Below are 22,890 nucleotides of genomic sequence, written 5' to 3' on the forward strand. Positions count from 1 at the left end.
CTGCGTAGCCTCTGTGATGTCAGCACGAGTTTCTGACAAGCTTGAAGCTCAACAAGCTCCACTGTCACCATCTTGGCAGTGCCTGACTCCACCTTTAACTCCCAGATAATCCGACTATGGTCAAAGAGGTGGGGCATGTGTGGAGCCGAGACCCTGGTTCATGCCAGTTTGTGGCAAGCATACACTCACCCACCTGTCACTGAAAGAGGCAACGCCCTAAATCATGCATAACTTTAGTCCTTAATAAAATGTAAATGGGTGAGTTAAATAAAATTCAGCCCGTACAGTCACCATGAAGGAGTAAATTAGTACCAGGCTCTAAACATGTTTCTTTCTGCTGTAAAGTTGGACATTTGAACATGGGAGTCTCTGGGACTGACTCACTGTTGGAGCCAGACTCTAGTGGTCATTAGAGGAACTGCAGCTCTCGGCTCTTCACTGTTTCATGTTTCTCTTCATGTTTCAGACCTGGAGGTTGGTGCTTGGTAACTACGTGTGTTAGCCAGCGCAACACTTAGCTTGTTATCCTGAAAGGTTATTAAGCTAATGGTGAGAATTGATTAAAACTGGGTATACTACAACAACAGGATGTCACTAGTTAGTGCGTGGAGAGCTCCGCCCTGCTAGTGTCCTCGGGCCTCACTGCCTCATCCGTCTGGACTAAGATGGTTTGCTGCATCACTCTTTTCACCTGGGACATGATCTCAGTATGGGCTGTGGATGGTTGCAGCATGAGGATGTTCAGGTGAGTCAAGTGAGCCTTATGACATCCAGAGAAGACGCAGCCTCAAAAGACTGGAGGCAACAACAAGCCTGACAGCAGCTGTGAGCAGAGTGAACCTCCCACAGACAGAAGGTCTCAGAACAAACTTCATTCTTCCTTTGTTTTTAATTAATGCAGATTTTCATAGTTTACTTTTTAATTCAGAGGGTGTTGTGTAAAGACGTACTGGCTGCTGGGATGTCCATTGACATCATACAGACAGTAGGTTCATCTCCATCCAGAGCTGCAGGGACTGTTTTTAAGAAATCTAGTTCTCCTGCTTAACTTTGCATTGAAGAAAGTAGAGATGAGTGTCCAACTGTAAAATAACATGAAGCTGTGGGGTGGTTTTCCTCCTGCTGAGTCAGTAGCTGCCTCTGCTTTTGAATGACCTGAATCTTTATTTGTACAGCACCAGTCAGACAATCACAGTTAAATATTTCCCTCTGAAATATAGTGAGGAATACAATAGAACAACCTCAAGTTCCCACGTACCTGAAATGGACTTCAGTGACGTTCTCATCACAAAGATATTTATCTTCAAATTTACTAATACCTGGAACACTGAGGTCAAGTAGCTCAGTGTGGCACTGAAGCACAGTGGATGGATAGATGTTATATTCACCTCTGCTGCTGAGGAAAGTTAATGATAGAAGGACAAAAGGTCATTTCAATAAAAATTTATTTCTTCATCATGTTAACACAGATCATCCTACAGATCAGCTCACTCACTGTGACAAGGTGAGATCATCATCATTGGACACAGATCAGCTGATGCAGTCTTTTTATTCAGTTCAACAGTGTCGTACAAACATTTCTAACAAAATAATTCAGACTTTCTTTATAAGTTAAAGTTTTACAAAAAAAGATATTGAATACATTTCGAAGTAAAAAGAAGAGAAGAGAGAGAACAAATATCCTCCAAGTGAAGACACAGGATCAGAGATGATTGATCATGATCAATAAAGCCTCCTGCTGATGAAGAGCAGTGACTGTCAGAGTGGATCTTCAGTGACAGCAGGTTGTATCAGCAGCAGTGAATCACTGCAAGCTGTCTCTGCTCAGAGGATGGACACATCTGGACCACAGCTGGAGAGGAGACTTCGTCTGTGTGGATGTGATAAGGAATTCAGCTGCTGTGACGTGTTAGTAAGAAACAAAGTATTTATGTGTTTTTAATGTTGCACTCCCCACCCCCCCCCCCCCACCCCCCCCCCCCCCCGCTTTAAAGAGAACACAGTCTAGACCTGAACCCCTCCTGTCTGTACTGACAGGGAGAGGACCACATGTTCTGCATGGGGGGCTGTGAGGATCTGGTTCTTCACAGTCTCTGGTCACCTCTGCAGTTTAGGCCACGTTGGCCTCCAGCCACGCTGAGATCTCGTCCCCATTCCTCCTGATCCACTCGATGTTGTTCCTCACCGTCTCCAGGGCCTGCTGCCGGGGCATCTCGCCGGCACCGGCGTCTGGAGTCAGACCGAAGAAATGCTTCATCTACAAGACCAGCAGGGAGACACATGTCATCAGAGACCTGGACCTGAACTGACTGAGACTCTGATATTAAATCCTGATTCTGATCCCTGAAAAGTCTTTATGGACAGTTCTGCCCCTTCCTCAACACCAGCTTTGACACAAGGGGGAGGTGGGGCCCTCTGTAATTTGTGGAGCCATACACAACGTCCATAGTGAGGAAGTGGGGCCAACAGGCGGTGAAACACATGCTGGTGTTGTGTCAAAGTCTGTTCATGCAAACACACTGACAGAGATGGGACTTCGACACAACACCAGCATCAGTAAAAGGAATTGATAAAGCTGGGGGGGCCTACACTCTGATGGTTCAGACAACGTGGAACCGTTTCTGAACTAGTTCTCACTCCTGATCCTGATCTTTAATCTGAACTCCATCTCTGACAGGTGGTTTATAGCAGAGGAGCTTCAGCTGTTACATAACAGAGACAGGTATTAAAACATCTGTATCCAGCTGTTTGTATCATCATCCTCTTCCTCACATGCATCTGTACAATGATCTTCTCTAAGATGTGAATGAAAACACAACTTCTGGCTTCAACCACAATTATCAGTTATTATCATTATAATTGATTAAGATAAATAAATATATAGTGAATTTAGTCAATAGATACAGACGAGGAGCAGAGGAGAGCTGGAGAAGTTTCTACAGGTGTCTGATTCATGTTGTAACAGATGTGACACAGCTGGACTGGATATGATCTGATGTGTTGATGATTCATATAAAAACCAGGACTGTTTGTCACAGCTTCATCTCTCTCGTGTACCAGCAAGTACACAGAGTCCCATTGAAGGCTGAACTGTAAACTCATGACCTGGTAATAAAACTGGACTTTCTTAAACACACATCTGTATTTTATGTAAGTTAAACTGTCAGGCTCAGGTCTGTTGCCCAGTCTCCTCACAGACGTCTTTACTCTGAAGAAGGTTCCTCTTTCAGAGACAGTGATGATGAATGTGCAGGTTCCTGTGAGGACTGAGGACCATCTCTTCTGTCCAGCACAGGAACCAGGGGAAACTCAACCTAAAGCAGAATCTGACCTTCCACAGCTGGAGCTCAGTGTTGTAGGTGGTGGTGATCCGGCTGAGCAGACGACCCAGGTTCCTGTCGTTGATGGTGTACCTGTGGACAGACGACCAGGTGAACACAGCAGCAACCACTACAGCATGATCTGGTTTTGGTGGAGCGCACAGTTCTGGTTACAGACAACACCTTGCCTTTCCCTGATGATGAGCTATGTACAGAACAATGAGCTCAGTGAACAGAGAATATTTACTGTCTTCTACCACACTGACCCATCTGCTCAGGTCTGGGATGCAGCGCTGTCCCTGTAACCGGACCTGAGGACATAGGGTTTTCACAGGACAATTCGGGTTCATTTAGGCTGAAGACAGTGACCCATGAACCTGGAACATGGTCTCTGTCTCTGACTCTGTCTCTGTCTGCTGGTTGTTGTCTTGTTGCACTGACCTGTTGACCAGATAGTCCCAGTTCAGTGTGGTCCAGTCCCAGGCCATGCTCTGTCCCAGGGGGTTGTAGGACACGTACCGGACCACGGTGAATAGGTCCTGACTCCTCACCACACTCTCGTCCTTGGTGGCCTCCAGGAGCCTGTGGGACAGAGCAGAGGTTTTCTCTCCACACATTAATCCTAATCCTGGGACAGGTTGGACCATGAGGGGTCCACCTGTTGGATCCTCCATGGTAGAAGGTTATCCGATCTGCCATTGCGTAAATGTAATGAGATGTTTTAATTACTTGTAGAGCAGGTGGACGTCCTCCACAGAGGCCAGTCCGTACAGCAGCTTGTCCTTCTCCTGAGCCAGAGATGAGCTCTTGTACCTCTGGAACATGGTGTTCCACTTTGCCTCAGTGCCTGACTTCTTCATGCCGTACCGATAGACCAGCAGCCTGAGGTTCACCGCGACGCTGCAGCAGGTCAGAGGGGCAGAGACTTTAATGTCAAAAACCTTCACCAACACAACACACAGTGGAGCTGAGGGGAGAAGTGCCAGGCCTGGATGAATCAGGGAGTCATGGTTTCTGAAATGTATCTGGATGTCCAGTCTACTGGTTGTTCACAAAGATGATAAAGTACAACATATTTAAGTTGTTGGTCTGTTACTGTGGAGTATTTTCCTGTCTGTCTATGAGGTTTCAAACTGAAGAGACGGTGGATGATGTTACCTGAGATTTTGATTTATCCACTGGTCAAAGATACGGGATGCTTGTGTCAGAGCCTCCTCGTCCCCCATCTGACAAGCCAGACTGAGCACAGTCTCCCTCAGTAACCTGCCACGCACATCACCGAAAAAGCAGTGCTTGGTTAGACTGAGGACTCGTGTTATTCACAGCAGTAATATTGTGTGTGTTTTCATGAGTCCAGTTTGTGTGATGATAGGTGGTGTGATGGTTGATGGTTTGATGTTTGGTGGTGTGATGTTTGGTGGTGTGATGGTTGGTGGTGCGATGGTGGGTGGTATGATGGTAGGTGGTGCGATGGTTGGTGGTGTGATGGTTGGTGGTGCGATGGTGGGTGGTATGATGGTAGGTGGTGCGATGGTTGGTGGTGTGATGGTTGGTGGTGCGATGGTTGGTGGTGCGATGGTTGGTGGTGCGATGGTTGGTGGTGCGATGGTTGGTGGTGCGATGGTAGGTGGTGCGATGGTTGGTGGTGCGATGGTTGGTGGTGCGATGGTTGGTGGTGCGATGGTAGGTGGTGCGATGGTTGGTGGTGTGATGGTTGGTGGTGCGATGGTAGGTGGTGCGATGGTTGGTGGTGCGACGTTTGGTGGTTGATGGTGTGATGGTAGGTGGTGTGATGTTAGGTGGTGTACCTCTCTGTCTGTGTTCCCTTGTCGTTCCATCCAAGCTGTGTTGAGATTTTTTTAACATGATCACGGAAAAGTTTCTAGAGGAGAGAAACGAGAACATGGTTCAATACAGGGAAACAAAACCTGACTAAGCCACTTAATCTGTTAAAAACAAGTGAACCATCACACAGTTACAATCAAGTGTTTTCTATCACTGCATTGCCCTGTTGTGTAACTACAGTAACTCAGGCTGTTGTATAACAAATTAGACCATCAATAAGGAGCCTGTCAGCCCAGACACTGCGTGTTAGACTGTATTATTTTAATGAGAGGAAGATAAATATAGTATCACTCCTGAATCATACAGCAGAATGATTACAGTTCAAGTGAAAAACAAACTTCTTTCAAATCTAAAGGTTTGTTACAGAACAGTGGTGACATGATTTCGTTGCTTTCATATTACTGAAGGCTAATTTCTGGGTCAAATGTGAATATAGCTGATTATAATAGTAAACTCAGGATATAAAAGCATGTATCATCTTGTCTAGACTGCATCAGACAGGTCTTCCAAAACGATATACACACACGTCTCAGCTTTTCTTACAGGTTACATAAGACCCAGGGATTCCTTCATTGTACAGACTCTCACACACTCAGCAATCACATTCAAAAATATTTGGTCACATGCCTCAGCGCTGGTTAGAGGGCCCTGATCAAACTGAATCATCAGTCTTACTCAGATATTAGAGGATTGTTATGAACTGTATGCTGTGTATAACAAGAACAACTACTTTACATACAGAAAAATTATTGAGATGATATTTCAATGAACTGGGTCAAACTATCCAGAATTTTATATGTCAATACAGTCCAGCCCAGATATCACAATATATGATATTATCGCAGGGTATTTCTTTAATAATATAATTATTTTGTTGTATTTTATGTTTCAGGTGTTTCTATAATATGTAACAATAATATTATATATTATGTATAACATGTAATAAAATTATTGTATTTTATACTCACCTGGAACTTCTGGTAGAGTGTAGGGTTGCCTGACAGCATGTCCCGGACATAGGCAATGGAGGAGGCCACGCGGTCCCAGACGATGTAGTCGGTCTCATTTGTCAGGTACATGGTGAGATTGAAGGCGTTACCATAATCTATGATGTCTGCCCTGAACAATGAGTGGAAGCAGAGTTAGTCTCTGTACCACTGAAGACATGAACAATCATACGTTTGGAGGAAATCTCACCTTGCAAGTGCAAAAACATCATCAATGTAGCTTGTGCGATCAGCAGCGTCAAACTCCTGTTTAAGACAGAGAAGTGAAGATTAACATGACAGTGACAGTGACTCTGATACCTGAGGTAGGTGTACGTCATGTGACGGGACCCAGGTCGTCTTTTCTGACTGTCTGGTGGTGATGTCGGCCTGCTCTCACTGCTCTCTGACTCTTCCTCCTGAGTTACAACAAGCCCTCAGGTCAGTGTGGTCATAGAGAAACGTTATCCTGAGAGAGTGGGAATCAGTCTTCCTTCCTTTAAAAAATGACCTGGTTTCTTGTCTGTACTTTGAAGAAGTCTGGTATACTGTCCAACCCACCCTCAGGTAAACAGATCAGAAAAGACCTCTGACCTCTGATCCACCAGAATTTCAGATTTCTGGCCGTCACCTTGGACCTTCCTCGTCCTCACGTGGTTCTGGTTCCGTGTGGACAATTCAGTCATTGTACGGACTGACAGGTATATGTGAACTTCCTCTATGAACAGGTTTTATTTTGTCCGACTCTGTCTTCTTGCTGTGTAACGTTATTAATGATACAACAGTGTTAGGGTCACTAATAAATCTAAATTACAATGTTATGAGGAAAAAGTGTCATTTTACATGAAATGAAGTCAGTCTTATGTTGTCTGGATGTTGAGTTTGGTTGATCCCTCTCTCAAAACTTGATATTCTTTCTTGTAATAACTTATAACTTATAATAACTTTTATTTTAAAAATTACTTTAGTCTCAAAACATTACAACTTTGTCCTGGAAATATTGAAAGTTTATCCTGAAAATCTCTGTGTATATCACTGTAAAAACAACATGACAGTGCTCAGGTCTCTGAGGACGGCTTTACCGTGTGGTTGTCCTGAAGCTGCTGACTGATGGCATTCCACATGAGGTTGTCATGGTTGACTCTGTAGAATCCAATGTGATTGTTGTTAACCTTCAGCAGACCGTCCGCTGACGGAGAGTAGTCGTTGATGACGCACTCTGAAAATCATCAGTTAGTGTGTGAAGACGGAGAATTTCATGAGAAAGTGAATCACATGTGACACATTGCTGCCTGGTTTAAAGGCTCAGAGCTGATTATATGTTTGTTAAACTACCTGCGCTGCTTTTGTTAAACACGGCCAACATATTCTTGTCACTTTTCACAGAGTGCCATTTCACTGGGATCGTCCACTTGTACCTGTAACAGAAACACATTCACTGTTGTCAATACACTGACAAACACACATAACACATAACACATATCATCTTAAATCTTTTCACACCCACATTAAAAATACCTCTTCATTTGATTGAAGCTTAAAGCTGCAATTATCATCTATCATTAGCTCTGCTTTAGACAAAGATCTGACGCTTTAGCTGCTAAATGCTACGTTATGTCACCAACTGCTCTCTAAGACTGGATGTATACTTCTGTGTCACCCCCTCTGTGAGTGTGTGTTGTAATCACAGCTTCTCTGTTCTTTGTTCGTTGTGCATGCATGTTAGTGCATGTGAGTCCTTCCTGTTAAACTGCTGGTCATCCCCATAGACACAGGCTCTGCCCACAGGTGTGATGGCACAGTGCAGTACAGAGTGTTCAGGTGAAAGCCACCTTCCAAAGGGCCTCAAACAGAGAGAGATAAAACCAGAGCACAGGAGGACTGGACATGAGGAGTACGGTCTTCAAACCCGATTGGCTGGTGGACTGTCAAAACATCCACCAAGTTTTTTAAGTCTTTACCAGCTCCATCAGTGTCATTACCAGCTTCATCAGTATCATTCACACTGCTGGTCCCAGTGGATCAGTCCAGGTCTGAATCACTTTCTCAGTCTGACCATGGAGCCGGTCCTGGTCTGTCTGTACTGAGATGGAGAACCCTACGAACTGCTAAAGGCTCCAGCTGGAACCGGTTTTCTTCTCCTCCATGTGTCAGTAACTTGATGTCAAATTCTGTTATTGTCTGTTTTCATTAGTGAGGCTACAGTAACATGATAATGCTAGCTGACTGCTGTTACCCTTATTATGAATGTGTTTGGTAAATTTTGCTATCGCTAGCTGGCTAACTGTCAGCGTTACTGAGGAGCATATCACAGCAATGCTAGCGTGGGTTGTGTTAGACTGTTTTTTTTTTTTTGGCTCTCGTGTCCTCAGGGCTTTAGTCAGTTGAGCTTCTTGTTGTGAGTTTAGTGACACTTTCACTGGGCTTCATAACATCTTACTGACTGGGAATGTGAAGGAGTTAACAACCTTTAAGGAGCAACACTGTAACCATGGCAACTGTGGTAACCCAAGGTCAGAGTGTAGTTGACATGTTCTTCCTCAATGATGTAACTACACAATAAAGCTGTGGTGTCAACACAGCAGGAACTGTGATTGGCTGCTTGTGCTTTACCCAGCATGCCTCTGACTCTGGTGGAGTTTGTTGAGAGTGAAGACAACATTAAGTAAAGAAAAACTCAGTAACAAACAACTAACAGAGCCACATCACTGCAAGCCTGAGCACTGCTCCGTATGAACGACTGACCATGAGCACAGCAGCTGCATTTGACTTTTGCATTTGATGGGTAATAATACCAAAACAGAACAAATACCATTATAATCCAGCTTTATGAGAATTGTGTGTTTCTTATCCTCTTTACATCTCTTACCCAAGAGTTGAGGGGGGCTGGCTGGGATCAGCTCTAGGATCCAGGAGGAAACGCTTCTGGCTCAGTTTGGTATTCGTCTCTGACACAGACAGGTCCAGCACAGGATAACCCATCTGATTGGTCCATGTGTCCATCACCGCTGCAACTGGCAACCCACTCACCTGGGAACAGAGTGGGGAAGTATTCAGAGAAAGATGACAGATGTTTTTTTCTGCAGTTGGTCTGACTCTGTCCATGAGCTGTGAAGCTCAGTGATTAAGAGTTTTTATTTTACACACAAACAGAAACATAAAATGACTGAGTGATTTAACCTGAACAGGGACCAAGACTGTCACCTGTGCTCACTGACTATATCTGATAACCCACTCTACAGCTGCAGCACTGGGCGGATGGAGACACTGTAGTTACAGGTTGACTCCTTTTTAAACCACTAACTGTTATTTATGTCTCTCTGAGTGTAGACATTCAATCATCTTTTCCAGGTGTTCGCAGTTGTGTTTTTGAACTTTGGGCAGAGCCCGACAAACTGTTTTTATGCTAAGCTAGGCTAATCACATCCTGTCTCCAGCTCTGTACATGAGACATGATGTCAATCTTCTTGGCTCACATTCATAAAGAAAGCCTTTCCAACAACATCAAACTTTGATGAACAGCTATTTTACAGAAACTGAGGATAAAACTGATAACTGACTGTTCAAACTTACCTCGGCCAGTGATGCCCAGAAGTTTGCTGTTTTGGCGTTCTTAAAGTAGTAGTCTTTCAAATATTTCTGGTGTAGGAACAAAAAGAATTAAAAACAAACAAAAACACACATTAATGAACATTAATCACTGGTTTTAATCTGTCATGAAGCAGCAGCAGTGTGTGACTCACTCGACAGCCATCTCTGAACATGTCTTTACCCATCCAGTCTTCCAGCATCCGCAGAACAGACGCTCCCTGGAAAGAGTTGATATTTTTTGTCTGTGTCTCGTTTTTGTCTGTGAACTGGGCGAATCAAGGTTTTCTGAACATTACACCGAGGTTGTCTGGTGGTCTTACCTTGCTGTATGAGATGGCATCAAACACAGAGGTGATCTCTGCCGGGGTTGACACATTCACAATGATTGGGTGAGAGGAGAGAAGGGCGTCATCCACCATCACAGGAAGCACGTCACTGATGATCATGATGTCTCGCTGTAGACAACAGTTACAGAGCAGTCCTCAACATGACCGGTCTACAGTCAGTGTGATGGACAGTGTAAAAGAAGGACTTACCATGCCCCAGGTGGGTTCAGCTTTCTCCACACCAACGTACTCAAAGAAACTGGCAAAGCCCTCGTTAAGCCAGAGGTCGTCCCACCAGTCCATCGTCACTATGTTCCCAAACCACTGGAGAAAGACAACGGACATGAAACAATCAGAGAAAGGTCTTTACAACTGAGTTGAGCAGAAAAGCTCCAGAGTGAACAACACGTCAGCCTGGAGGTGGATGGACTACAATAGCAGAGACCACGTCAGGGTCCACTTCCTGTCACCAAGACCATAAACCCGAGGCTGCAGTGGGCTCAGGCTCACCAACACTGGACAACTGAAGGCCTGGACTGATGGATCTGGATCTGCTGAGGCAGCAGATGGTAGGGTCAGAGTCTGGATCCATGGACCAACCTGTCCAGGTGGTGGTGGTGGTGTGATGGTGTGGGGGTGTTTTCTGGACTCACTTTGGGCCTTAACACCAATCAGTCCTGGTCTGAATGTCTCAGTCTGTCTGAGTGTTGTTGCTGACCATGTTCACCCTTTATGGCCACAGTTCACCATCTTCTAACGGCTACTTCCTGCAGGATAATGCTCCATGTCACAAACTGGTTTCATCAACATGACGGTGAGTCCAGTTTAGTCTCAGACCTGGATCCAGTAGACCCCCTTTGGGATGCGGTAGAACAGGAGACCTGCAGCATGGAGTCTGTTTACGACATCTACTGATCAGGGCTGGACTGGAATAAAAAACTGGCCCTGGAGTTTTGGGCCCAGGTGACCCACCACAGTCCATTGAACCTGTGAGGCCTCTGAGGTTCTTCTGATCCGGAACAGTCTCACTGTGGTAATCCACCCCAGTATACACAGATCAGCCACGGCATTAAAACCAGTTAGGAGTTAGTTCAGAGAGGGTGAAGCTCAGTGAGACCAGTTCAGTGAAGAAGGAGCAGGAAAAAAGCCACGATGGAAAAAAAACAAACCTATCAAATTAACTCAGTGTTTTCTTGACAACGCTTTTATCTTTATTTCCCACAGAGAGTTCAGATTTCAAGACTGTAAATGTTTAAAATCCTTTATGTGTTATTGTTTAAGCTTTTTATGACGCATGATTCTTTCCAGCTTATCAGGTTTTTTTCTGAGATGAGAGATAAGATGTCATGAGGCAGTCAATAAAGTTTTATTAACTGTGCAAAGTTACAGCAGTGAGGTTCAGTGTCATTTTTGACTTTGTGATTATTTTTTTCTTTCTGGTTTTATCTGTGGTTTTAAGTTTGCCTCTGTGTGCTGGTTCTACACTTTTAAACTTTCTGGGCTTTTATTCTCTTGCCTTTGCCCTTTTGGTTTGGGCATGGTGCATCAGTACAATTTTGGTGAATAAATGTAATTATAAAAAAACACATAAATAATGTTTTGAAACAAAAAGCTCTTTAAAAACATTAAAAATGTTTAATGCTCCTTTGTTTTTGTTTTTTCTCGTATTGAGACCAGTCACTGTGATGAACCTCTGTGGAGACTGTGTAGCTCCCTACATGTTTCAGTTCAGTCCTGAAATTACATCGTAAGCATAAAAATAAAAAGGGCCCTGAGCAGACATTTGGCCTCTGTGTTGTTATGGGGTCTGATGTGGGCCACCAACATTTGAGATTTTCGAGTGGGATATGAGATGGAAAAGATTGAGAACTCCTGCTATAGATGTCACTCTAGTGGTAAAACTTGGGTGTGAAATACAGTGAAGTAGAAGTATAAAGTAGGCAAAATTACAAAATGTCACAAAGTTACTGTGACTGACATGTGCAGCACATAGTTAATTACACAAATAAAATACACAGAGTGAGTAATGAGTGACCAGACAGTGGTACCTGGTGAACCAACTCATGGGCAATAACACTGGCCACTCGCTGCTTGTTGTAGGAGGAAGACTGGCTCTCATCATACAGCAGGTTGGTCTCTCTGTAGGTGATCAGGCCCCAGTTCTCCATGGCACCAGTCCCAAAGTCAGGGATGGCTATTTTATCTGGATCGAGACAACACAGAGATCCCATAGAAGTAAGACCTTATCATAGGTTTTATGGCATCACTACATTATCAGCTCTTGTCATATAGAGAGAGTATCCTGACAAATACCAGTGGGAATTCTTAATTCCCAGAAAATTCCTAGTTTTATTACAGGATATTAAAAACTGGTTTTCGGAGACCACTTGATCTTTCCTCCAACACCAGTAGAACATGTTTCCCTCTTGTACACAAGAATGAACTTTGGTGATGTCATAAAGACATGTTTATGTCCTGATGTGTCTGTTTAGGATGTACTTCTGTAAAAGTGCCCATGAGTGTTTATACGACACTGTTCTGAATTTCAGATTCAGAGATTTATAGATTTATTGACTTGTTGTTTTACTTTGACTGAACTCAGAGAGGTGCTGATAAACCGTCTGTTTTCAGTGGAATTACCTTTAAAGGTCCATCCAGTTTAAAAGTAGATGTCCATGTGTTTGTGATTATAAAGCGGGTCTAGGTTCTATATTAATACTGTGAAAGTATCAAAGCCTCTGTGCACAGAGAAATGCACACAGCCTGTATTCAGAAACTGAGCCTTAAAACAAGACGTCAAGACTTCTGGAACTTTGATGTCACAACAAAGCAGTCACTGCCCTCTTTTCTGATTGGCTCACTGACCTGTTGTTACCAGAGCTCCAGAGGGAAACCTGACAGAGGAGATGTAAAACTACCCTGAGATGGTTTTTGGTTCTTACAACCACAAACATATCTTCTGATGGATATCAGCACTTCAGATAAAACACAGGAGAAGTTAAAATATGGATCTTTGTGGTGTTTTTGCTTCAGCTAGGACAATTACTATTGGACATAATATATTTCCATTGGATGGGAACACTCTCCAGGCTGTGGACAAGTGATTCATACATTTACTGTACAGTTACCTTTTCAAACACAGCTGCCTCAGTCTACCATGGCCTGGCAGGAGTACCTGGCAGAGTGTTTATCATTAGAATCACTGGCCCAGCATCATGATCCCGTCACTGTCCTCTAACTATCACATATATTTTTATGCTGATGACTATCTGATTTATGTCAGACTGATTTGGACTGTCAGATTTAAAGTGAAATAAGTGATCTTTATTACTTCTGCGTGAGGTTGTAAATAACTTGGAATATGTCTCTGACAGTCCAACAAACAAACATATGTTTCTTATTTTAAATTGATGGTCATAAATTACAAATTCTGTTGGGTTACACATCTCTAAAATCAAGTTGTACCCCAGGTCAGGCTTTTTTCACCACAGGTAGGATGTGCTGTACTGTCTGACACTGAGACTGACTTGGAACAGTTAACAGACTTGTTATTCTTATTTGGAAACACTGTGACCCCAGAAACAAAGCATGTGTCCCACTGTGATCAGTGCAGTGAAGCACAACACTGTAAATCAGACATCTTTAACACAGTGTGACAGTTTGTAAGTCACAGGATCAGGTCGGTGCCCTGCTCAATGTGTAGTGATAGGAAGTGTGTATCTGAACATACCCAGTTTAGTGATGGAGTAGTTCATGTTGAAGTACTCCTCAAAGTAATCGAAGATGACCTTGGTGGTGTTGGCTGCGTATGTTGCAGTTTTCAGCTGACTGGGTTGAGCGTAGATCCTCAGCTGAGACAGAGGACAACAAAACACACACAGGTATGAGTGTGTGTTTGAATGTGTGTGTTGGAAAGTGTCTGACAGTATAGATCAATTAATTTTACTTCAGCTGTGCTGTTTGTAGAGTGATGGCACTCATAGTGACACACGGTGGTGAACTCACAGGAATTCCTCGAGCAGAAGTTCTCTCCACGTAGCTGAACTGGTGCACAGCAAAACACACCAGGTAGGTGCTCATTTGGACGGATTTCGTGAAGGAGGACTTCTTTTTACTGCCAAGCAGCTGTTGAGGGGGGGCCTGTCGAGGCAGAGCAGAAGGCTGATTGGTTACTGTGGCTGTCAGTCAGCCTGTAGAGGGTGGACCCCCCCAGCCACACAGTGCTCACTCTGAGCCTGGCTTCTTCTGGCTTTGGTTCACCTCAACCATGAGAAGTAACTCTTTTTCCAGCAGCAGCCAGCAGGAGGCCAGCAGTGTGAGCTGTGTTACTGGTGAAGTCAGACCTGTCATTATTAGTAGTTACTGCTGGAGTATGTTGACTTTAGCTGAAGGACCACATGGTTGCTCTTCAACCCTAAATAAATGAACTCAATAAAAAATGTCAAATAATTGAGTAAAGTTTGAAGAAAAAAAAAAAACAAATAACGCTGCTGTGATAGAGCGTCTTCATGACAGACATTTGGCAAAACAGACTAACTTTAGATCAGTGGCTCCAAACCCCCCAGCAGGGGGAAGGTTTTACAAGTGGGCCAACAAATCATTTGTTGTGAAAAGATGTGATTATAAAAAATGAAATATAAATAATGTTTTTAAATGTTCTAAAAAGAAATGATCTTAAAAAAGATAAAAGATGTTCATTGTTTGTTTCCCCAATTAAGACCTATCACTGTGAGAAATCTTGAGTCCTACCTCCAGTGGCATGTTGGACAGAGCTTCATAGCTATCGTCATGAATGATGGAGACTTTGAACGTGGCCTTCTTGTTGGGCTCGTCGAAGCAGGGGAAAGACTTGCGGGCGTCTGTTGGCTCGTGATCAGTCGCAGCAATTTTTCTGGAGATCAGAAAAAAGGCAAATTCTCATCAAAGGAAGTGTTTGACACTTGGAGCTTACAGTGCATCCGGAAAGTATTCACAGTGCTTCACTTTTTCCACATTTTGTTATGTTACAGCCTTATTCCAAAATGGCTTGAATTAATTTTTTACCTCAAAATTCTACACACAATACCCCATAATGACAAAGTGAAAAAAGTGTGCTTGAAACTTTTGCAAATTTATTAAAAAATAAAAAATAAAAATATAATATGTACATAATTATTCACAGCCTTTGCTCAATACTTTGTTGAAGCACCTTTGGCAGCAATTATAGCCTCAAGTCTTTTTGAGTACGATGCTACAAGCTTGGCACACCTATCTTTGGGCAGTTTCTCCCATTCTTCTTTGCAGAACCTCTCAAGCTCCATCAGGTTGGATGGGGAGCGTCGGTGCACAGCCATTTTCAGATCTCTCCAGAGATGTTCAATCAGGTTCAAGTCTGGGCTCTGGCTGGGCCACTCAAGGACATTCACAGAGTTGTCCCGAAGCCACTCCTTTGTTATCTTGGCTGTGTGCTTAGGGTTGTTGTCCTGTTGGAAGATGAACCTTCGCCCCAGTCAGAGGTCCAGAGCGCTCTGGAGCAGGTTATCATCAAGGATGTCTCTGTACATTGCTGCATTCATCTTTCCCTCGACCCTGACTAGTCTCCCAGTTCCTGCTGCCGGAAAACATCCCCACAGCATGATGCTGCCACCACCACGCTTCACTGTAGGGATGGTATTGGCCAGGTGATGAGCGGTGCCGGGTTTCCTCCAGACGTGACTCTTGGCATTCAGGCCAAAGAGTTCGATATTTGTTTCATCAGACCGGAGAATTTTGTTTCTCATGGTCTGAGAGTCCTTCAGGTGCCTTTTAGCAAACTCCAGATGGGCTGTCATGTGCCTTTTACTGAGGAGTGGCTTCCGTCTGGCCACTCTACCATACAGGCCTGATTGGTGGAGTGCTGCAGAAACGGTTGTCCTTCTGGAAGGTTCTCCTCTCTCCACAGAGCAACGCTGGAGCACTGTCAGAGTGACCATCGGGTTCTTGGTCACCTCCCTGACTAAGGCCCTTCTTCCCCGATTGCTCAGATTGGCCGGGCGGCCAGCTCTAGGAAGAGTCCTGGTGGTTCCAAACTTCTTTCATTTACAGATGATGGAGGTCACTGTGCTCATTGGGACCTTCAATGCTGCAGAAATGTTACCCTTCCCCAGATCTGTGCCTCGATACAATCCTGTTTCGGAGGTCTACAGACAATTCCTTGGACTTCATGGCTTGGTTTGTGCTCTGACATGCACTGTCAACGATGTGACCTTATATAGACCGGTGTGTGCCTTTTTAAATCATGTCCAATCAACTGAATTTACCACAGGTGGATTCCAATCAAGTTGTAGAAACATCTGAAGGATGATCAGTGGAAACAGGATGCACCTGGGCTCAATTTTGAGTGTCTTGGCAAAGGCTGTGAATACTTATGTACATGTGATTTTTTTTGTTTTTTATTTTTAATATATTTGCGAAAATTTCAACCAACCTTTTTTCACTTTGTCATGGAATAAGGCTGGAATGTAACAAAATGTGGAAAAAGTGAAGTGCTGTGAATACTTTCCAGATGTACTGTAACATGGTTGTCTATTTCAACAGGACAGAGCTGACTGTTAGAATAAGGCTTGTAATCAGAACATGTATAAAACAGGTCTCTGCTGTTTGTCCACAGGACATGAGGACTGAGGTGGATTATATCTCTGAAATGGTTTGAAATGTTTCTGTGGATCTTTTTTTCCTGAAGTCTAAACACGTGTTACCACCTATGTGACTGACATGAATACTGAGTCTAGCAGCAGCAATAGGACCAGGTCTTCATGTGGTCTGGCATATTTTCCAAGCTTACTTGGAGTGTATTGTCTAAATGGACAGTAACCTCTGACCTCTGGGACCAGTTGTTCATCTACCGTGACCTCAGGTCCTGGATTGTGGACCAGTTGCAAGTGTTACATCCATTTGTCCCAAACATCTCTGATTGGTTCATATTGTTCCTCCTGATTATATTTTGATTGTTCTCTACCCTGCCTTTCAAAGGAGACTGAAGACCACGTTATTTTACTCATCTTTCTTTGAGTTTCTGAATCATTAGGGTCTTCTTCCTCGTCAGAGCTGGATCACAGTCAACATTGCCCTTTATTTCAGATACTCCCTCCTCTATTTCAATTTATCCTGTTCTCCTCCCCCTCCCCATGACCAAATATATAATAAGGTGCTTTTTGATTTGTAAATCTTTATGTTGACAACTGCAGATCCTGAATGAGATGTGGGTACGGCCTCAGACAGGTTGTCCTTATCGTGACCTCTGTGACCCCTCGCCCACAGAGACAACATTCAACACGTGTGAGGACAGAATGGTTACTGTAATATTAACGAGACAATAAAAGTTTACAAAGTAACAAGGTCCAGAGTGTGTGTGGAGTGAGATGAGAGAAATAAAGCGTGAGACAGTCCTGCCGTATATACTACTGTACAGCTGGGAGAGAATATGTGTGTGTCTGTGTGTGTGAGTGACTCACTTGGAGACACCCCCCTCGTTGTAGATGACCCTGTAGAACCCCACCACAGAGCCGTTGAGCCAGCCCTGGAAGTCCAGGCTCAGTACATACTGCTGCCCTGGGCCAGTGGCAGACAGCTCCTCAGCGGCCTCCACCACCACGTACTGCTGGGGTTGATATTCAAAGCAGCTCTTCACTGGGATCTCCCTCTGCTCCCCCTGGCCGCTCAGCATCCTTAGCCTGGGGATGGCGCTGACAAAGGTCTCCCTGATGTGGAGCCACAGATGGCGAGTGGGCTTGCTGACCTCTACGTGGATGTCCACAGTGCCCGTGTAGGTGTCGTCAACCATGTCCGGCTCCAGGAGCAGGTCATAGTGAACCGGCTTCACGTAGCTGGGCAGACGGAAGTTCCTCCAGTCCCCACTGGAGTCGGTAGAAGGCATGCAAGGCCCTCTGCCAGGCAGAGGGGGCTGGGGAGGCTCTGCTGTGGGGGTCGGGGTGGAGGTGTCTGGCCTGGTGAGGCCCACACTGAGGCCCACTACCACAGAGCACAGCACCACCATCACACATATGATGACCACATGCTTACCACGGATGCAGTAACGCTTCTGCTGCTTCTCAAAGTCCACGTTGTCGACCATGGTGACCTCAAAGACCACAATCCCCCTGGACCAAGACACGACTGTATTCAGGTAAAAGGTCCTGAAGCTGACCTGGAGTCAGTCAGTCTGCAGGCGGTGGCTCCCACAGTATTTATGTTCACAGTGTGAGCTGATCCACAGCCTGTGAGCTGCTGCGGGGTGGAGATCAGGAGGAGGAGGAAATCTGTCAGTGTGGAATCTCAAAGACACAGAGAGAGATTTATTCTGTGCTGAGAGCTATCAACACTCCTCCTCCTGTTAAACATCTACAATCTGTCTGTAAATCAACAGCTTTACACTGCAACTGTGTGTGTGAGTGTGTGTCTGTGTGTATATGTGTGTGTGTGTGTGTGTGTGTGTGTGTGTGTGTGTGTGTGCGTGTGCGTGTGTGTGTGTGTTTGTGTGTGGTTTTTTCTGTGTGTGTTGGGTTGTTCTGCTGCATGTTGTGTGTGCATGTAAACACAAGATGTTACTTTAAAATAAGTGAGGCAGTTTGTGTGTGTGTGTGTGTCTCTTTGTGTGTTGTGATTTACATTTAAAGTGAGCTGGATGCAGTGGAATCTGTCCTGCGGGAGGGGTTTACTGTTTGGACATGACTGTGGCTGTGTTACATTTGCTCTTTGGACAGCAGTGATTGCAACACAGAGACGTGTGAACAGAAAAGCAAAACAATGGCTGTGTTGTGTTACTCCACACCAGAAGGATTAATTATGGAGAAACATTCATTTCTCCTCTTGTTTCAGGAGCAGCAGAGCCTGAGTTTGACGATGGTGGTGGCTGTTTGTCCAACAAGGAGGTCCAAAGACATTTCAACCTATTGTCAAGATGATCATGAAGGTTTGTGTTCATGAGCCCTGCAGGAAAATCCTTTTGTTGGCCCACCACAGAAATCTTACAGAGAGGCTGTCATAAAGGTAACTAAGCCCACTGATGCTTCCCAGAGGAAGAAACCTGTCACATGTTGGACACAGAAAGGTTATTTCTGGTTCCAGAGGTAAAATGCCAGTGGTTTTTATTCTAGGACCTGGACATGAAACTCAATAAATCATCAGCTTAGATGATGAAGCCAAGTCGAGTTTGTCTTTCTGTGTGGACACGCACAACTGCAAGGAGTGATGTCATCACATGCACTAACAGAGCACAGACGCAGTGGAGAGTCAGTTGCTAGCCACCATGCAAACCGGTAAAACAGTTCTGTCACGTCTCATCCTCGGGTTGGTGTGTTTTTGAAACTTATTTCAGGGCTGCAGCTCACTCTCTTATCCCTGAGCTGGACAGGTGACAGGTGTGTTTACAGTGTCTACAGCAGGAAAAGGGATGAAAATTGGTGCAGTCACATGGGTATTGTGTTTACATTAATGCTGATTGAAGCTGATAAATACCTGTGTCTACTGCAGAGTCATTCTACCTGCGTGTGGGTCCAGCGGAAAAGGGGCTCCCAACTTTCTGTTGGGTGACCCACCAACAGCGAGGCTGAGGCTAAACAATACAGTTTATATTAATTAATTAACTGTGTTTTGTTCACATGACAGTGTTAGTGAAGGATTTTAAATTTATACCTCGTTCAGAGTGGAAGCTATGAGAACGTCACAGTGACAGGAAGACCAGACATGGTTCAGCGGCAACCAGTTGGAACGTAGACATGCTCTGCTCTAGAGAACACAACCCTGTAAACTCTTGTTCCCCTGCACAATGGAGAAGTTAATAATTGTGGCAGCATGTGTCCTCATCCTTTATGACCTTTCCCTGTTTGTTACCGGGACAGTATCTGTCATTGTATTGCTCCAGGTGAGCTGTCAAAGTGTAGCCTGTAACATATTTTTGAAAAAAGGAGGAAACAATAGTCAAACAACCAGTCCAGAAAGTGGAACCAGCAGCTTCTACTTCACAACTCAGTGAGGTTCCTGTAGTACACCACATACTGAATAAACTACTAACATCATAACACAAACTAGATGCATGACTAAGGTTCAGGTTAAACACACCTGTGGTAGCACAACACAAGGGGCTATATATGTGGCAGCTTCTTGTTTCTGGTCAACTTTTCATCCAAATGTAATATCTGCAGAGCAAAGTGTGATTAAAATGTGTTTCCTCTCACTGCTGTCAATTTTGGATCCACTGACAGAGACATTAGTGCTGCTAATTCTGCAGTTGTTGCCATGAAATAGTTTCTTTTGAAGAAGACACAGGGAGATGAGATAATCAGTCGAAGCTCAAACAGAGGGAAAATGTGTGGAAAACATGATGGAAACATTTCTACTCCACACAGATCGGATATTTCCATCCACTGCAGTTCGTTGTCTCTGCAGTGGAAGCTTCATGCTTCATCTCCTTTTTATCCACTTCAGCCAAGAAAGATGATCCAGGCAGGGAGGCAGTCAAGATTCATCAGCTGACAAAACACTGCAGAGCTGTTTACATATATAACACTGAGGAGGGATTTCATAACTGGGAACAATGAGCTCAGCAGCATCATGTTAACCTCCATCTTCACAGTCATACGGTAAACAGCTGAGTCAAACTGACTATGTTACAGCTGAAAGGTCAGAGCAGAGCAGCTTACACAACAGCCTGACCCTGAGTTCCTTCCTCATGTTGTATCTTTATTGTCTTTCTAGGTTTCATAGAGATAAGACTCATAAACGTTAAGATTGCTTTTATCCTTGAACTCACTCAGTATCAGCAGGACACGAAAACTGTTCACACTCTCATTTAGATACGATTGTTTCCACAAAACAAAAGCAACAAGAGTTTCCTCATCTGGACCCAGAGTGTGGGTTCTGCTGGGTGTTTTACAGCCAGGTCTGCGGGCAAAGGTTCTGTACCTGTTGAGACTTGGGGCGGTGGGGTGAAAACTGGCATGATATGAAGGGACAAGACCCCCCAACTCAGATGTGGGAAAGGTGTTGGAGGATGCACTTATGTTGAAGCATACTGATGATGAGTCAGAAAAACAGCTTCATGTGTATGAACCTGAACCATTAGACCCAGATTTCACTTACATACATCAGTCCACAAGACATCTGGAACCCGAAGCTACCAGGACCAAGAGACACACAATATCAGCTCCAGGAGTCAGTCAATGGGATGATCTGTGTGTCAGGTGAAGAGTTTCCTCCTCAGGGTGTCTGAACTCGGTCTCAGAGACGGGGAGAGGAGCTCTGACATCAGGAGGGAGCTGGTTAGGGTCACTACTGGGCCTGGAGGTCTTCCAGGCAGGTCCAACTGGTAAGAGACCTCGAGGTAGACCCTGAACACCCTGGAGAGATTATATGTCTCATCTGGTCTTGGAACACTTCAGGATCCCCCAGGAAGAGCTGGAGAACTTTGCTGGAGAGAGGGACATCTGGACTACTTTATGTGAGCTGCTACCACGGAGACTTGACCCCGGATAAGCACCAGAAGATAGATGGAAGGATGGTGAAGATGACCATCATGTCTGCATAACCAACTATATTTACACATTTGAAAATATGAAAGACTTCAGTAACTCCACTGTCACCAAACCAACCAGCTGAACATAAGGTAAATAAACTCCATAATCACAGAACATTAACTGGCTCATAGCAACACAAAGTTACCACATGAGAGTAAACTCTACATCCTTATAAAACATCTGGACCAGAGGTGAACTCAGGTAACACTTATTCTCCATGAGTCTTTGAGTACCGTCCTACCTCTTTATCATCTAGTTCATTATTCACACACATCTGAGCTTTTCAAATGAGACACCTCTACACAGAATAACCCTTTAACATGACAGTGAACACATCAGGATCATTTACTGTCGTCTTTCCACTGAGGCAGTCTCTCTCTCTCTTCTCTCTGTGGAGACATTAACTCTCCTCTTCAGTCCATCTCTGTCTGTTACTGTTGCTCTGCTTCACACAGTCTGAAACTGTGAACTTAAAAACAAGAAATGTAAACAATGGATTTTATAAAAACTCCAATGTCACAACAACTTTTATACTCTCCTGTTTTTCCAGATTATTAGGCAAAGCAATATTTCACTAAACTTTTTTCACATCAAGTGGTGGCCCCTGTTAGTGAGAGGCAGATGATGGAAGTATGTTATCATGTTCAACCGAACAATATCATGAGAGGAGAAAACACAGCTTTATTCACAGAGCATCACTCAGTGGAAACACAGAGTAGTCACAAATGTGTTTGTCCACTTTTCTAGAAAAATCACTTCTATTTTGTGTAAAACTGTGATGAAGCCTGGTCAGAGAGACTCCTCAGTTCCTCTCAGTTCTCTTCACACCATAGTCACCAGGTCCTTCCACTCTGCCAGTTTGTGTTTCTGTTCAGACTGAGAGGACACACACACACACACACACACACACATACACACACACACTCAGGGGCCTGGTTAAACATCAGTCACCTGTTGGACCTCAGCCCTGGTTTTCTCTCCTGGTAGAAGAACACCTGGTTTGACCTCCAGCGAACCTACAGCTGGGCCACATCCTTCAAGGACCCAGCCTACAGAGATGTGGCCCTTTGTAGCCATAGTGGACCATGAAGGCCCAACTGAAATGGTCTGGTCTACTGTGTCACCAGCTGTTCCCGCCCTTACTGTTGGGTCGCAAAGTGCAGCTCCTGTTGCCTAGCAACCTTGACATCAGGTAACTTTTCTTCACAGTTACTTGAGAGGTTCTTGGTTTTAACAGGTGCACTGTTACTGTTGAACTGAGCTGAAACACAACACTGACATTAACAGTGTG

The 22,890-nt window shown here is 44.4% G+C and overlaps 1 protein-coding gene across 1 annotated transcript; it reads right to left on the reverse strand.

Annotated features, from left to right (window-relative positions):
* Nucleotides 1-1,530: 1,530 nt before the first annotated feature.
* Nucleotides 1,531-18,355, reverse strand: enpep (glutamyl aminopeptidase). The gene is made up of 21 exons (XM_071471067.1): nucleotides 17,541-18,355; nucleotides 14,818-14,959; nucleotides 14,074-14,208; nucleotides 13,799-13,919; nucleotides 12,117-12,271; nucleotides 10,279-10,392; nucleotides 10,063-10,197; nucleotides 9,895-9,960; nucleotides 9,725-9,790; nucleotides 9,021-9,181; nucleotides 7,487-7,569; nucleotides 7,234-7,370; nucleotides 6,363-6,418; nucleotides 6,134-6,284; nucleotides 5,129-5,202; nucleotides 4,479-4,583; nucleotides 4,050-4,220; nucleotides 3,762-3,902; nucleotides 3,332-3,413; nucleotides 2,102-2,257; nucleotides 1,531-1,870 (listed from the first exon to the last, which is right to left on the reverse strand). Exons 1-20 carry the CDS (start codon nucleotides 18,158-18,160, stop codon nucleotides 2,111-2,113), a joined length of 2,862 nt encoding a protein of 953 aa, XP_071327168.1. The 5' UTR covers nucleotides 18,161-18,355; the 3' UTR covers nucleotides 1,531-1,870; nucleotides 2,102-2,110.
* Between the last annotated feature and the right edge of the window lie 4,535 nt (nucleotides 18,356-22,890).

The sequence above is a fragment of the Trachinotus anak genome, unplaced genomic scaffold, assembly GCF_046630095.1.
Source record: "Trachinotus anak isolate AG129_WGS33_773 ecotype Australia unplaced genomic scaffold, CSIRO_AGI_Tana_v1 ptg000033l, whole genome shotgun sequence".
NCBI classification, from domain to species: Eukaryota; Metazoa; Chordata; class Actinopteri; order Carangiformes; family Carangidae; genus Trachinotus; species Trachinotus anak.